At 42.2% G+C, this 17,629-nt stretch overlaps 1 protein-coding gene across 1 annotated transcript; it reads right to left on the bottom strand.

Moving 5' to 3' along the window:
• Positions 1 to 3,771: 3,771 nt before the first annotated feature.
• LOC115173318 (lysosomal thioesterase PPT2-A) lies at positions 3,772 to 16,896 on the bottom strand. The gene is made up of 8 exons (XM_029731306.1): positions 16,397 to 16,896; positions 14,584 to 14,737; positions 13,319 to 13,414; positions 13,062 to 13,169; positions 12,790 to 12,873; positions 11,328 to 11,412; positions 5,106 to 5,160; positions 3,772 to 4,992 (listed from the first exon to the last, which is right to left on the bottom strand). The coding sequence occupies exons 1-8, from the start codon at positions 16,574 to 16,576 to the stop codon at positions 4,849 to 4,851; spliced, it is 906 nt and encodes a 301-aa protein (XP_029587166.1). The 5' UTR covers positions 16,577 to 16,896; the 3' UTR covers positions 3,772 to 4,848.
• Positions 16,897 to 17,629: the final 733 nt, after the last annotated feature.

The following is a 17,629-nucleotide window of genomic DNA, read 5'->3' as shown; positions in this document are numbered from 1 at the left end:
CATCATTTTCCTCCTCATGATGCCATCTATTTTGTGAAGTGCACCAGTCCCTCCTGCAGCAAAGCACCCCCACAACATGATGCTGCCACCCCCGTGCTTTATGGTTGGGATGGTGTTCTTCGGCTTGCAAGCATCCCCCTTTTTCCTCCAATCATAACAATGGTCATTATGACCAAACAGTTATATTTTTGTTTCATTAGACCAGAGGAAATTTCTCCAAAAAGTACAATCTTTGTCCCCATGTACAGTTGCAAACCGTAGTCTGGCTTTTTTATGGCGGTTTTGGAGCAGTGGCTTCTTCCTTGCTGAGTAACCTTTCAGGTTATGTTGATGTAGGACTCATTTTACTGTGGATATAGATACTTTTGTACCTGTTTCCTCCAGCATCTTCACAAGGTCCTTTGCTGTTGTTGTGGGATTGATTTGCACTCTAGGAGACAGAACACATCTCCTTCCTGAACGCTATGACGGCTGCGTGGTCCCATGGTGTTTATACTTGCGTACTATTGTTTGTACAGATGAACATGGTACCTTCAGGCGTTTGGAAATTGCTCCCAAGGCTGAACCAGACTTGTGGAGGTCTACAATTTTTTTTATGAGGTCTTGGCTGATCTCTTTTGATTTTCCCATAATGTCAAGCAAAGAGGCACTGAGTTTGAAGGTTGGCCTTGAAATACATCCACAGGTACACCTCCAATTGACTCAAATGATCAGAAGCTTCTAAAGCCATGACATCATTTGCTGAAATTTTCCAAGCTGTTTAAAGGCACAGTCAACTTAGTGTATGTAAACTTCTGACCCACTGGAATTGTGATACAGTGAATTATAAGTGAAATAAATCTGTCTGTAAACAATTGTTGGAAAAATTACTTGTGTCATGCACAAAGTAGATGTCCTAACAGACTTTCCAAAACTATAGTTTGTTAACAAGAAATTTGTGGAGTGGTTGAAAAACGAGTTTTAATGACTCCAACCTACGTGTATGTAAACTTCCGACTTCAACTGTATACTGAGATCATGTGACACATAAATAAAGTCCACCTGTGTGCAATCTAACTAATCATGTGACTTCTTTAGGTAATTGGTTGCACCAGATATTATTTAGGGGCTTCATAGCAAAGGGGGTGAATACATATGCATTTTTTTTAACAAGTAATTTTTTAAATTTCACTTCACCAATTTTGACTATTTTGTGTATGTCCATTACATGAAATCCAAATCCATTTAAATTACAGGTTGTAAAGCAACAAAATAGGAAAAACAGAAAGAGGGTTGAATACTTTTGCAAGGCACTGTGTGTGTCACATGTCAGTTTGCAAATTTAAAAAAATATATATCATTGAGTTAATAAAGCTGCATACAAACATGGTCTCTTTCTTGTTTTCTTGATTAAAGCAGCTCCAAAATGCAGGTGTTTCAGCCTAGCTCAGTGCTTTCTGAGGTGGTGGTGCAAGCCAGCAGAAAATATGGAGCGTTGCGCCGTGATTGGCTCAGTGTTCTGTCACTCATGGGGACACTACATCACCACCAAGTCTAAGGGTAGACATTGAAAATTCTAGGCCCTTGGGTGCTGCCATAGAGTTACATTAGAAGTGCCCATTCAAGAAGGCTCAAGGTCATTGGCATAGATTAAATGATGTCAAATCACGTTACATGTACAGTAGCTTTGATTGGACTGATCATGTCAACATCATACTTTCAAAATCTTAGCTAGCAGTCATCATCATGAATCAACTTGACAATCTACTGGCAAATCCTTTTTAATCTTTGTCATATGAAAGTGGTCTAAGGCACTGCATCTCAGTGCTAGAGGCGTCACTACAGACCCTGGCTCGATTCCAGGCTGTATCACAACCGGCCGTGATTGGGAGTCACATAGGGCGGCGCACAATTGGCCGAGCGTCGTCCAGGTTTGGCCGGGGTAGGCCGTCATTTTAAATAAGAATTTGTTCTTCACTGACTTGCCTAGTTAAATTAAGGTTATATAAAAATAAATGAGAAATAATGAAGAGAAATTATAGATAAAACGTATTGGTGATCATCGGCCATTGGACATAAACATTACACAACAAGTTGGAAATTGCAAATTCAACAATGAGTGGTTTGGAAGGAATCAGTGACAGTGGCTAACTCTACAAGCATTGCAAAGCAATCACTCGCCTGTTATTCAGTGGAGTGGCTGTGGGGTCCCAAATCTGTGATTAAGGGGCTTGTTTCCTAGTTTAAAATGATAAGCATTCAACATTGGCCATGCTGTCAATGAAGCATGATTTGTGCCGCGCTCAAAACAACTGTTAACTCAGAACTGTGAAAACTTGACTTCAGTGAGTTCAAGAAAACTGGGAAGTCGGGAATAAACGAGCTCCGACTGGGAATTGGAAATCCGGGCCTCTTTCTAGAGCTAGGACCTCTGAGAACAGCCACCCGGACAGCTGATGAATCTGTGGGTTTGCACAACCAAAGAATTTCTGCACAAACTGTCAGAAACCGTCTCAGGGAAGCTCATCTGCGTGCTCGTAGTCCTCACCAGGGTCTTGACCTGACTGCAGTTCGGCGTCATAACCGACTTCAGAGGGCAAATGTTCAACGTCGAACTGTACCAGGCAGATGACAGACAGCGTGTATGGCGTTGTGTGGGCGAGCGGTTTGCTGATGTCAACGTTGTGAACGGAGTGCCCCATGGTGGCGGTGGGGTTATGATATGGGCAGGCATAAGCTACGGACAACGAACACAATTGCATGTTATTGATGGCAATTTTAACACACAGACATAATGTGAAGAGATCCTGAGGGCCATTGTCGTGCCATTCTTCTGCCGCCATCACCTCATGTTTCATCAAGATAATGCACAGCCCCATGTTGCAAGGATCTGTACACAATTCCTATAAGCGGAAAATGTCCTAGTTCTTTCATGGCCTTCAGTGTATTTGTATATTTTTAGTTACCCCTTTTTCTCCGGTATCCAATTGTTAGTTATAGTCATGTCTCATCGCTGCAACTCCCGTACGGGAGAGGTGAAGGTAGAGAGCCATGCGTCCTCCGAAACACAACCCAACCAATCCACACTGCTTCTTGACACAATGCCCGCATAACCTGGAAGCCAGCCCCACCAATGTGTTGGAGGAAACACCGTACACCTGGCGACCGTGTCAGCGTGCACTGCACCCGGCCACCACAGGAGTCTCTAGAGAGCAATGGGACAAGAACATCCCTGCCGGCCAAACCCTCCCCTAACCCGGACGACGCTACTGCCATCAGTTGCTATATTTGACCTATTATATCATTTGTAGAATACATACTGGCATTTGAATAGAGCTTGGGAAAAGGGAATCCGAACACAATGTGGACACGGTAGACATTTACAGTCGAAGGGATGGTCACCTTCAGAGCATTAAAACCCTTGTAATTTTGTCTTATGTTGCACCTACCCCATATTTTCCATTTCCACATTTTCCAGGAATAGCCTTGTTACTAAATGTATCCAGAGTATTTTCAGATTTTGTTATCAACAAATGCAGCAGAAAGTACAGTAAATGTAAAATGCACATAAATTCAAGCGTAACATTTGGATTCAGTCTTGTGAACTGTTGTGTTCTCACCTTTGGTCTAATCATTTCCCCATTACCTTCAAACTGTTCCCTTTCAATTGCTACTATGGTTATGCATTTAACATTTATTCTGTAAGAAACATTTCAATTTACCCCTATAGGCCAATTCCCACAAGTGTTAAACCTTAAATGCAATGTAAAGAACTCAGAGAACCCAGAAAAGTATCCCTTTTAGTAATCTATTGATTTATGCAATGTCAATTTTAAAACTTCCCTTAGAAGCAGAACATAAACCAGGAAGAGTGTGACAATATTAAAATACATACACTTAATACTGCGATGTCAACGATAAAAATATAACAATCTGAGTCTCATTTTAAGTTCACATCAAATTACATTTCAGCAGATAACATTTTCAATCTTTGTGCAATGCTTGCCATCTTAATTCACATTTTAACTTAGTGAAATTACTCTATAGTCCACAGGCAATCCCCCTTGTCATACAATAAAAACACCTCTAACAAACAGTCAAGTTAAAAATAAATAATTCCTTTGACAAAAACAGACATACGTTTGATCAAAAGCCTGAGATACCGAATTGCAACGAGAGGTACAGGTATGTCACATACATTATGCTCAAGTGGACAGGGAAATTACGTCATAGCACTGGCACTCTTCTCTTCTCCCCTTCCATCCATTCCTAAACCCTCCTTCCTTTCTCATATTCTTATTTTTTGTCTCCAGTAGCTCTTCCCTTTTTTCTATCCACTCCCCCCTTTTAGCACAATCACTAGAGGCAGTGTGCCATAGCACTTCAGTTTGTAAACACATAATGGAACACAGAGACATGGGTAACACAAAACTGATGGCATGATTTCTACTGCAACGGTCTGCCGGGTGGCTTAGCAATGAACAACGGTTTACTTTACAGGTTAAAAAGACATTTGTTACCAGCTAAAACCAATGATAAAAGTCAATTTAGCAATGAGATGAACTGAGCAGTGGGTCTGCAAATGTACTGGATGTCACTCAGTCAGGCACTGTTGTGTGATACTTTGAGGTATGTGTGGGTAAAACACACACACACACGGACATACGAGGGTAATGATGTTTTGAATCATTCTCACAGAAATGTAAGAACATAAGATGTAGTTCACAATGAAAGTTTCACACACAGTGGAAATATGAGTATCACACTGCAGAAGTAAAAACGTGTGCATGAGTAGGTGTGTGCATTTCACTGTAACGATTGTATGAAATGTGACTGTTCGTGTGATGCTGTTTGGTGGAGTAGTCAGCTCTAGACAAGCCACTTTTCAATGCAGGCGTTGAACACTGTGTAATTGGAGTGCCAATTGATGTGCTCTACTCCAGCCATGGAGCACAGGAACAGGTCCCCGCGAGCATTTAGGGTCTTCAGACCAAACACATCTCTCAAATATAACTGGGAAAGAAGGAGAAGAATGCAAGGAATCATTATGAGATAACATCAAGCATCAAGATACATGGCATCTAGTGTCATATTTACACACAACAATGGTCTAAAATAATACTTACATCCTGGTCCTTTAGCTCAACGACAGTCTCGTTGTCATCGTAAAATCCAAACTGACTAAAAATTAAAAAAGGAGGGAACCAGTGAGTGGATGACCTTGAATGAATAACATACACATATCTATACACATACATACAAAGTTGAAGTAGGAAGTTTACATGCACCTTAGCCAAATACATTTAAACTCAGTTTTTCACAATTCCTGACATTTAATCCTAGTAAAAATTCCCTGTCTTTGGTCAGTTAGGATCACCACTTTATTTTAAGAATGTGAAATGTCAGAATAATAGTAGAGAGAATTATTTATTTCAGCTTTTATTTCTTTCATCACATTCCCAGTGGGTCAGAAGTTTACATTAGTATTTGGTAGCATTGCCTTTAAAATGTTATAACGTGGGTCAAACGTTTCGGGTAGCTTTTCACAAGCTTCCTAAAATAAGTTGGGTGAATTTTGGCCCATTCCTCCTGACAAAGCTGGTGTAACTGAGTCAGGTTTGTAGGCCTCCTTGGTCACACATCCTTTTTGAGTTCTGCCCACAAATGTTCTATAGGATTGAGGTCAGGGCTTTGTGATGGCCACTCCAATACCTTGACTTTGTTGTCCTTAAGCCATTTTTCCACAACTTTGGAAGTATGCTTGGGGTCATTGTCCATTTGGAAGACCCATTTACGACCAAGATTTAAATTCCTGACTGATGTCTTGAGATGTTGCTTCAATATTTCCACAAACCTTTCCTCCTCATGATGCCGTCTATGTTGTGAAGTGCACCAGTCCCTCCTGCAGCAAAGCACCCCCACAACATGATGCTGCCACCCCCGTGCTTCACTGAGTTTGAAGGTAGGCCTTGAAATACATCCAAAGGTACACCTCCAATTGACTCAAATTATGTCAATTAGCCTATCAGAAGCTACTATAGCCATGACATCATTTGCTGGAATTTTCCAAGCTGTTAAAAGGCACAGTCGACTTAGTGTATGTAAACTTGTGACGCAATGGATTTGTGATACAGTGAATTATAATTGAAATAAATCTGTCTGTCAACAATTGTTGGAAAAATTACTTGTGTCATGCACAAAGTAGATGTCCTAACTGACTTGCCAAAACTATAGTTTGTTAACAAGACATTTGTGGAGTGGTTGAAAAACGAGTTTTAATGACTCCAACCTAAGTGTATGTAAACTTCCGACTTCAACTGTTTCTCTGTGTGTGTACCTACCTACCTACCTACCTACCTACCTACCCACCCACCCACCCACTCCAACAAAAAAGAAACGTTCCTTTTTCAGGACCCTGTCTTTCATAGATAATTCGTAAAAATCCAAATAACTTTACAGATCTTCATTGTAAAGGTTTTAAACACTGTTTCCCATGCATGTTCAATGAACCATAAACAATGAATGAACATGCACTTGTGGTACGGTCGTTAAGACACTAACAGCTTACAGACGGTAGGCAATTAAGGTCACAGTTATGAAAACTTAGGACACTAAAGAGGCCATTCTACTGACTCTGAAAATCACCAAAAGAAAGATGCCCAGGCCCTGCTCATCTGCGTGAACGTGCGTTAGGCATCCTGCAAGGAGGCAAGAGGACTGCAGATGCGGCCAGGGCAATAAATTGCAATGTCCGTACTGTGAGACGCCTAAGACAACAGGGAGACAGGACGGACAGCTGATCATCCTTGCAGTGGCGGACCACGTGTAACAACACCTGCACAGGATCGGTACATCCGAATTTCACACCTGCGGGACAGGTACAGCATGGCAACAACAACCGCCCGAGTTACACCAGGAACGCACAATCCCTCCATCAGTGCTCAGACTGTCCGCAATAGGCTGAGAGAGGCTGGACTGAGGGCTTGTAGGCCTGTTGTAAGGCAGGTCCTCACCAGACATAACCGGCAACGTCGTCTATGGGCACAAACCCACCGTCGCTGGACCAGACAGGACTGGCAAAAAGTGCTCTTCACTGACGAGTCGCGGTTTTGTTGTCATTGCAGGCAAACTCAATGCTGTGCGTTACAGGGAAGACATCCTCCTCCCTCATGTGGTACCCTTCCTGGAGGCTCATCCTGACATGACCCTCCAGCATGATAATGCCACCAGCCATACTGCTCGTTCTGTGCGTGATTTCCTGCAAGACAGGAATGTCAGTGTTCTGCCATGGCCAGCGAAGAGCCCGGATCTCAATCCCATTGAACACGTCTGGGACCTGTTGGATCGGAGGGTGAAGGCTAAGGCCATTCCCTTCAGAAATGTCCAGGAACTTGCAGGTACCTTGGTGGAAGAGTGGGGTAACATCTCACAGCAAGAACTGGCAAATCTGGTACAATCCATGAGGAGGAGATGCACTGCAGTACTTAATGCAGCTGGTGGCCACACCAGATACTGACTGTTACTTTTGACCCCCCTTTGTTCAGGGAAACATTATTCCATTTCTGTTAGTCACATGTCTGTGGAACTTGCTCAGTTTATGTCTCAGTTGTTGAATCTTATTATGTTTATACAAATACTTACACATGTTAAGTTTGCTGAAAAGAAACGCAGATGACAGTGAGAGGACATTTCCTTTTTTGCTGAGAGAGTGTTTTTTGCTGTGTGTGTGTGTGTGTGTATTGTCATGATGTTGGCCTGTGGGTAAGGTTTATGACCCCCCCCATAAATACCTTTGTCCCTTCCCCTCTCTTTCTGACCCTACTGAAGGACTGCTGAATAGCCTGTGTTAAATATAGAGAGTCTGGGAACATCAAACAAATGGGGAAAAGGAACCATATTTTGGTAATAAAACCAGTTGGAAATATGCTTTGGAACGTAATGAGTATGGATGTCAGTTCGGTTGTCATCTGAGACATTATGACTGATGACAGGACGACATAAACTGTACCTGGGAAAGTATACACCCTCTAGTTATCAGAGTCACATGGAATTGTTATACAATTGAAATGTTTGATATTGAAATTGTTTGTTAGGAGATGAAATGTAATTTTAGCTTCCAAATGAGAGAATTGGGTTTTCATAAGGAAAGTGCCCTGCTTGATCAGTGGCCCGCCCCTGTGAAGAGACAGGGGTTATAAACGATGAAACACATCCTTCCACCTCTCCACTATATAAGCCTTTGATGAAAAGATAACCACAGGTTCCACTATGTGAGGTCTGCAGCCTCTGCGTTATAAGGACACATGTCAAGTACAGAACTAAGCCAACCTCGGCGTGAGCTTTGGTGGCGAATGGTATGAACTTTGAGCTTATTCACTACAGAAGTGATACTTCCTAGCCGTTGAGTTAGCAGCGGCCGCTGTAGACGTGGGCTAGGAAAGGACGGACGACGGATCCAGTCTAACAACCACAGACGAAGATACCACGTATCCACTTTACCACCATTGACATTCTTCCGAGGACAGGAAGATCTGTTGGCCAACCCGGCCAGCACCTACGACCAATCTACCGAAGCGCAGCTCAGAGTAAATATTTATTGCATTTTCCTTTTCCAAATGGGCGGTAATTTAGAATGCATAAGATAATGTATTTACGATAGCATAGCTGCTGTTTCTTTGTTCCTAAGTCTTCCCGCTCTTTCATTCAAGCCCAAACCCCTTTCCTTTGTGTAACCAGCCATCATACAGGTTCCGTCCACCAGGGACGTTTTCTGTATGACATCATTTGTATTCTGTGCATTTGTAATTCTGTGATTAGTTTAGGTATTTAGTAAATAAATAATTAAACCCAACTTTGTATTGCTGATTCAACTTGTTAGCCAGGGTTCGTGAAGCCAAGAATTTACAACTTTCATTATGAGACTGAAAATAAGATAAGGGTTAATATTGACTGCTATCAATGTAAAATATTACTAAGTATTTTAAGAGTTTATTCGGAAGATAACGACTATATAAACGTTCTTCCGTGGTGCCCCGACTTTCTAGTTAATTACATTTACATGATTAGCTTAATCAGGTAATATTAATTACAGAGAAAGAATGTTATAGGTTAGCATGTCATATCACTTAATCCGGCATAGCCAAAGACACGACAGTATATATATTATATACACTGCTCAAAAAAATAAAGGGAACACTAAAATAACACATCCTAGATCTGAATGAATGAAATAATCTTATTAAATACTTTTTTCTTTACATAGTTGAATGTGCTGACAACAAAATCACACAAAAATAATCAATGGAAATCCAATTTATCAACCCATGGAGGTCTGGATTTGGAGTCACACTCAAAATGAAAAGTGGAAAACCACACTACAGGCTGATCCAACTTTGATGCAATGTCCTTAAAACAAGTCAAAATGAGGCTCAGTAGTGTGTGTGGCCTCCACGTGCCTGTATGACCTCCCTACAACGCCTGGGCATGCTCCTGATGAGGTGGCGGATGGTCTCCTGAGGGATCTCCTCCCAGACCTGGACTAAAGCATCTGCCAACTCCTGGACAGTCTGTGGTGCAACGTGGCGTTGGTGGATGGAGCGAGACATGATGTCCCAGATGTGCTCAATTGGATTCAGGTCTGGGGAACGGGCAGGCTAGTCCATAGCATCAATGCCTTCCTCTTGTAGGAACTGCTGACACACTCCAGCCACATGAGGTCTAGCATTGTCTTGCATTAGGAGGAACCCAGGGCCAACCGCACCAGCATATGGTCTCACAAGGGTTCTGAGGATCTCATCTCGGTACCTAATGGCAGTCAGGCTACCTCTGGCGAGCACATGGAGGGCTGTGCGGCCCCCCCAAAGAAATGCCACCCCACACCATGACTGACCCACCGCCAAACCGGTCATGCTGGAGGATGTTGCAGGCAGCAGAACGTTTTCCACGGCATCTCCAGACAGACGACTCCAGACTCTGTCACGTCTGTCACGTGACAGAGTCTGTGAACCTGCTTTCATCTGTGAAGAGCACAGGGCGCCAGTGGCGAATTTGCCAATCTTGGTGTTCTCTGGCAAATGCCAAACGTCCTGCACGGTGTTGGGCTGTAAGCACAACCCCCACCTGTGGACGTCGGGCCCTCATACCACCCTCATGGAGTCTGTTTCTGACCGTTTGAGCAGACACATGCACATTTGTGGCCTGCTGGAGGTCATTTTGCAGGGCTCTGGCAGTGCTCCTCCTGCTCCTCCTTGCACAAAGGCGGAGGTAGTGGTCCTGCTGCTGGGTTGTTGCCCTCCTACGGCCTCCTCCACGTCTCCTGATGTACTGGCCTGTCTCCTGGTAGCGCCTCCGTGCTCTGGACACTACGCTGACAGACACAGCAAACCTTCTTGCCACAGCTCGCATTGATGTGCCATCCTGGATGAGCTGCACTACCTGAGCCACTTGTGTGGGTTGTAGACTCCGTCTCATGCTACCACTAGAGTGAAAGCACCGCCAGCATTCAAAAGTGACCAAAACATCAGCCAGGAAGCATAGGAACTGAGAAGTGGTCTGTGGTCACCACCTGCAGAACCACTCCTTTATTGGGGGTGTCTTGCTAATTGCCTATAATTTCCACCTGTTGTCTATTCCATTTGCACAACAGCATGTGAAATTTATTGTCAATCAGTGTTGCTTCCTAAGTGGACAGTTTGATTTCACAGAAGTGTGATTGACTTGGAGTTACATTGTGTTTTTTAAGTGTTCCCTTTAATTTTTTTGAGCAGTGTATATAGTATGTAGACACCCCTTCAAATGAGTGGATTTGGCTATTTCAGCCACACCCGTTGCTGACAGTTGTATAAAATTGGGCACACAGCCATGTAATCTCTATAGACAAAGAACTTGACTGGCCTGCACAGAGCCCTGACCTCAAACGTCTTTGGGATGAATTGGAACACCGACTGCGAGCTGGACCTAATCGCCCAACCTCACTAATGCTCATGGCTGAACGGAAGCTAGTCCCTGCAGCAATGTTCCAACATCTAGTGGAAAGCCTTCCCAAAAGAGTGGAGGCTGTTATAGCAGAAAAGGGGGGGGGGGGGGGGGGGGGGAACAACTCCATATTAATGCCCATTATTTTGGAATGAGATGTTTGACAAGCAGGTGTCCACATACTTTTGGTCATGTAGTGTATAATCTCTCGAGGAAACAAATGCCTCATATATTAAAGTGGAGAGAGAAGATTCTTCTTAGCGGTCTCCATTTAAAACAAAACACTTCCTGTTAAGCAGATAGAATGGAAACAATGCTTTAACAGAATAATGATGAGTAAGAATATTACACTTTAGGAAAGAGGAACTAGTCACCTGGACTGCCAGGGTGTGATGACTCCATCGTCTGGCCCCCCGATTAAGACCAGCTTCTTGATACGTAGGAAGTTCTTCTTCCACACTGTGTGAGAAATAACATCATATCCTTAACTACACTGCCTTCAGAAATTATTCATACCCCTTCAATTATTCCACATTATTGTTACAGGCTGAATTCAAAATTGATTAAAACATTTTTTTTTTTACCCTAACCCATCTACATACAATACCCCGTAATGCTAAAATGTGTGAGATTTTTACAAATATATCGAAAATGAAATACAGAAATATCTCATTTACATAAAGTATTCAACCCCGAGCCAATACATGTTAGATTCACTGTTGGCAGCGATTACAGCTGAGTATTTCTGTGTACGTCTACAAGCTTAGCACACCTGGATTGTGCAACATTTGCCCAGTATTATTTTCAAAATTCTTCAAGCTCTGTTAAAGTGGTTGTTGATCATTGGTAGACAACCATTTTCAGGTCTTGCCATAGATTTAAGTATAAACTGTAACTCGGCCACTCAGGAACATTCACGGTCTTCTTGGCAACTCCCATGTAGATTTGGTCTTGTGTTTTAAATTATTGTCCTGCTGAAATGTAAATTAATCTCCCAGATTCTGGTGGAAAGCAGACAACCAGGTTTTCATATAGGATTCTGCCTGTGCTTAGCTCCATTCTGTTTTTTTTTTTATCCTGAAAAACTCCCCAGTCCTTAATGATTACAAGCATACCCATAACATGATGCAGCCACCAATATGCTTGAATATATGGAGAGTGGTACTCAGTACTATGTTGTGTTTGATTTCAATGTCTGCTTTTTATTTTATTTTTACCTATTTACCAATTGGTGCCCTTCTTTGTGAGATATTGGAAAACCTCCCTGGTCTTTGTGGTTGAATCTGTGTTTGAAATTCACTGATCGACCTTAAAGATTATTGTATGTGTATGGTACAGAGATGAGGTAATCATTCAAAAATCATGTTAAACACTATTATTGCACACAGAGTGAGTCCATACAACTTATGTAACTTTTTAAACAAATGTTTTACTGGTGAACTTATTTAGGCTTGCCATAACAAATGGGTTGAATACTTACTGAAGTCATTTCATCTTTTCATTTGTAAAGAAATTAATAACATAATTCCACTTTGACATTATGGGGTATTGTGTGTAGGCCAGTGATGACAAAATCTCAATTGAATCCTTTTTAAATTCAGGCTGTACCACAACAATGTGGAAAAAGTCAAGGTGTGTGAATACTTTCTGAAGGCAATGTATATAATATTGTACTTACATAACAGCAATGCTGTACAATGAGCAAAGTTTTCCAATAAAATCCAGAGCAATACAACCCCTGACAGTGACTCAGCAGCAATAGAGTAGTCAGACTAACCCTTCTCTGAAATAGTGGATTAATATAGAACCCACAGCAATGTGGGCAGAGTTGCTGACCTGTTGAATTGGGATTTGTCCTCTCGCTGTTCAATAAAGCCAGATAATCACTGCTGTTCACGTACATGTCCATGTGATGGGGGTCTGCAAGAGAAAACATACACTTTAGTCGAACTTCAACTTCAACTCCAACCACATATCATCAATATATCCACGTTGACTCCTTGAGAAACCCGTGGCATAGGTCATCGGATATAGAAAATCCCTCTACCTTCAGCGTTGAGCGAGTCCACAACCCTTGTATTGCCCAATCCCCTGCTCAGCCTACTAACCTTTCCAGAAGTTGCAGATAGATATCCTTTGGCCCACTGAGGTGTAGCAGAAATGGAACAGGTTGAACTTCATGAATTGGGGGAAGAGGTACTTCAGGTAGTTTGTGTCTGAACAGAAACAAGAGAAAAGACCAGTCTCTGTTTAGTTCAGGCCTCAGCAGACGCTGGGAGCCAGGGTGACAATGTACCATGTTTCAAACAATGATGTTGGCTGTTGAGCACAAAGATCAAGTTGATGGCTTCTAGTGAACGCTTACCTCCATACTGTCCAGCCTGAGGTGAGGACAGAGAGATGAAGGAGTGGACATTGTGATCAGGGAGAGTAGATAGGATCCCTCTGCAAATCAGTCCACCTGGAACAGAATGAGAGTGGCGGTAAATACAGGTAAATGCCAAAATAAAGGCAACACCAACATAAAGAGTAATAATAGGGCATTGGGCCACCACGAGCCAGAACTCATTCAACGCTCCTTGGCATATATTCAACAAGTGTCTGGAACTCTATTGGAGGGATCAGACACCATTCCTCCACAGCAAATGATGGTATTTTTCATTTTGTTTATGGTGGTGGAAAAAGCAGTCTCAGCCACCATTCTAGAATCTCCCATAAGTGTTCCATTGGGTTGAGATCTGGTGACCGATAGCCCTGCAGCCATGGGCGTCCGGCATTGCCATCAGCCATCGAGGGAATGCTGCCTTTGAAATCAATGAAAGCTGCTATACTGCCCATGTTGCGCTCGCGTTGCATCACATCCAATTGCAGCTTCCAAGCTCAAGAAATGCAGAGGCTCAATTCTCTATAGCTAAAGACTGTTCATTCTATCTTGTGAATTGAAATAATGATAAATAAAGTTGATTTTGGTTGCATACACCACGGGTTATTTTACTAAGATCTATGAAGTCAAGAAGCTACTAGCAGAAACTCTAGCTAGCTAGCTACATTGACTATGTTTACAATGTTACTGGGGTAATTAGAGGACAACCACCAGCAACAATTGAATGAGTCCTTGCGAAAAACTGGACCAAAGCTATTGTACTTCCGCACAATATATGAATGTGGTACAGTAGAGGAAAATAGAATAAAGAAGCTCTCCCCCTCTGCTCTCGAAACAACAACTCCGTGTAGCAGGTAGAACGTCACATTGACGCGACACTGATGGCAAAGCAACATGGCGTGTATAGTGGAGCTGAAGTGTAAGACGTCCATGGCATATGGTTTACATCATTTTCATGCTTGTCAAACTGCTCAGTGACCACCCGTGCCCTGTGGGATGGGGGCATAGCCATGCTAGCCAAAATAACGGCCCATCCAGCATTTTTATACATGATCCAAAGCCTAACTAACTCAGGGACTTGCTTTCAATATACTTTGTATCCCTCATTTACTCAAGTATTTCCAGTAGTCAGTTACCTGTACATGCGTTCCCATTTCATTGTAGAAACATGAGGTGAAATTATAGCCCACGTTAAATGTATAAAGATTCAAAATGGAACCAAACAAATGCAAATTATACACTCAAACCTTGAGAGTAGCAGATGAAGTTGACCCCATCTGCAGCGTTTTGCATGATGGGATAGATGGCAGCCTTGAAGCCCTCCACTTGTTTCCATAGCGGCTGTAGGCTGGAGCTGCGGTCGAACAGGTCGAAGACTGACACATTGGTTCCTGGGTGAGACTTTCAGAAGAAGATGAGGATGGGACAGATTAAAGCACTAAAACAAAGAGCCTCATCGATTAACGTTCTATAAAGCTAGGACTGTGGGAGCATCAGACAAATGAGTGAAAATATGATGTTAATAATGACAAAATAATGCCTCAACTGACAGAATTGATTATACAAAAACAAAGCCAAGACTTATTGGTTTTTCAGCAGGGGGCCAAAAAGGCATAGGTTGAAATGCCTCAGCTTGTTGTGTTATCACATAAGTCTATCCTTTGGAAATGTATTACTAATAGGAGTCTATTAAGGTGATGTTTCCAATATTGACCGTCAGGCAGTTTGGAAGTAGTGGACCTCACAGTGTATCAAAAAGCCCCTGTGATACCTTGTACATTCTCACACCTGAAATCCAGTGTGGATTGCCATCAAGTTACATATTAACTTCTGTCCATTACAGTAGTTTCCGCTCTGACATTTAAGTTGTTTAGAGTCATTATAAAATGTGGTTAGACGGTGGGGAACCACATAAACAACGTGGGAGCCAGGAAGAGATCATCTTCAAGGAGGGAAAACACGTGAGATGTTGCTATGTTGAAAACTGTAAGAACATGCATATCTCCTCTTTAGTCTCCTCCCCATCTTATAACAGCTAGCTAAAAAAAATCCCCCCTGGAGCCATGTAAGTATTTTCAGGTTGAATGAATTGTTGATCTTAAAAAAAAGGAGAATGATCCCAAGGATCATAATCGTGAAGATCGTTTTGTTGTGTGCACACCAAGGCCAGGGGGGGATGATTAGGCAACATTATGTCAGGAACATTTTGCTCTGGAATCTGGCAACAATCAACAGCCTATTTCCCTAGTATTCATGAAGAACTCAGCTGATAAGACTGGTGACAAACAGCTGATTTCATATTAGAAAATGGGTGGTTCGAGCCCTGAATGCTGATTGGCTGACAGCCGTGGTATATTTAAGCAATAAGGCACGAGGTGAAAAGCTGAGTGCCTGGATACCGCCGTGGTATATTGGCCTTTTCACAAACCTCCGAGGTACCTTATTGTTATAAACTGTCTGTCAGCATTCAGGGCTCGAACCACCCAGTTTATAGCAGATGGGTATGACCATTTTTTATTTATTTGCACTGCTCTAATTATATTGGTAACCAGTTTAATAGCAATACGGCCTCATGGGGGTTTGTGGTATATGGCCAGTATGGGCTGTATCCAAGCACTCCAAGTTGCGTCATGGTAAGAACAGCCCTTAGCCGTGGTATATTGGCCATATAGCACACCTCGGGCATTATTGCTTAAATATAGCCTTCATAAAATAACAAGGTGACACTTGTACCAGCCCTAACGAAAATGGAAACATTGTAGCGACCAAAGTTCTCATAAAACCCCCGTAGTCTCAGTCTCAGTCATGTTTGGTATGAGTAAACTGAGGCGCGCGTCCAGGTTCCAGAAGCACAATGGAAACACCATGTACAAACATGGAAATGACCCAAAGATTATCCGTTTATGATACTGGTATGGGCCTTACACATACATTCTACATACCTCTACCTGCCAGATCTGTTCTGTAGTTACATAGCCTAACAGGCGTTCATTATTACCCATAAGCAATCTTTCTTTAGCTAGATGTGTGGACCGTGGTGATATTTTATCAAACACTCACCTGATTGATGAATCGAAGCAATTCCACAAATTCTCCAGAGCTGTCGAACAACCCATGAACTATGACCACTGGTTTGTACCCGATGACTGCAGCAACAAGGCAGGCACCAAACAGTGACCACAACAGCGATGTCGCACCACTCTTCCTTCGACTAGAGAATGCATAAGAGGGCCCTTTCATAGTTCTTCTAAAAACAACATAAAATATCGGTAAAAAAACAAACAACGAATACTAAAATATCTTACACTGTTGTACACAATGTCCGACGAATCCGGTTACAATATTGTTGCTTGCTTTGGCGGTATTCCCTTTTCTTTAGACAAATGTTACAAATACATACAATTGATATCGCATGTGCTACTCTGTACTCTCGTTCCCCTTCATAGATCCCGTTTTAAATTAAACGAACACCCACGCTGAATGTCTGCATATGACTGGCGACGCTTAATCACAACACTGCTAGACAGTTGCTTCGTTTGTTCCGGTTCGTGATCAAAAACGCGAGATCACATGAAGTAATTTCCGGTTTCCATAGCTCCTCAAAGTAACCGCATGGCTCAACAAGTCAGCAAAATATAACTAGACTGAAAAAAATACCGAATGCACCTTTTCCCAAATGAACACACGTAGGACAACATATCCATTGTAAACAGGGTTGTAGTTCACAGTCAGGACATACTCAAATTATAATTCAAGATCTGCTGAATGCTCTGGATGTAGCCAAGGCCTGGTCATTATACCAAAATACAAGTACTGAATTATGTTTTACTCGGTTACTGTTTTGCTCACCCACAAACTCACATTTTCAACACAGTATTTCCATTTAAAATGGGCTTTACTAACAAAACAGGACAAGCTGGATCTTAGAAGTAGAATCGAAACAGTCAAAATGAACATCCTGCCGAGGTTACTGTATTTGTTCCAATCACTCCCCATAGAAATCCTGCCTAAACAGTTTAGGGAATGGGATAAATGGATATCAAGGTTTTTCTGGAACAGTAAGAGACCAATAAGTAGATATACAACATTACAATTACCAAAAAACAGTGGAGGTATATGGCCTTACCAAAGCTAAAATATTATTTTGTCAGCCCAATTGAGACCTCTGGTGTGTTGGTGCAATTCAGAATATGAATCCAAATGGAAAGACATGGAGACTACTTTGACAGAGACACCCATACAATCAGTTTTGGGAAATAAGGACATGGTAATAGAAATATACAATAGACAAAA

The sequence above is a fragment of the Salmo trutta genome, chromosome 34 (assembly GCF_901001165.1).
Source record: "Salmo trutta chromosome 34, fSalTru1.1, whole genome shotgun sequence".
In the NCBI taxonomy this organism is placed as follows: Eukaryota; Metazoa; Chordata; class Actinopteri; order Salmoniformes; family Salmonidae; genus Salmo; species Salmo trutta.
Note: the sequence above shows the minus strand (reverse complement) of the source record. Positions and strands in the feature narration are given on the sequence as shown.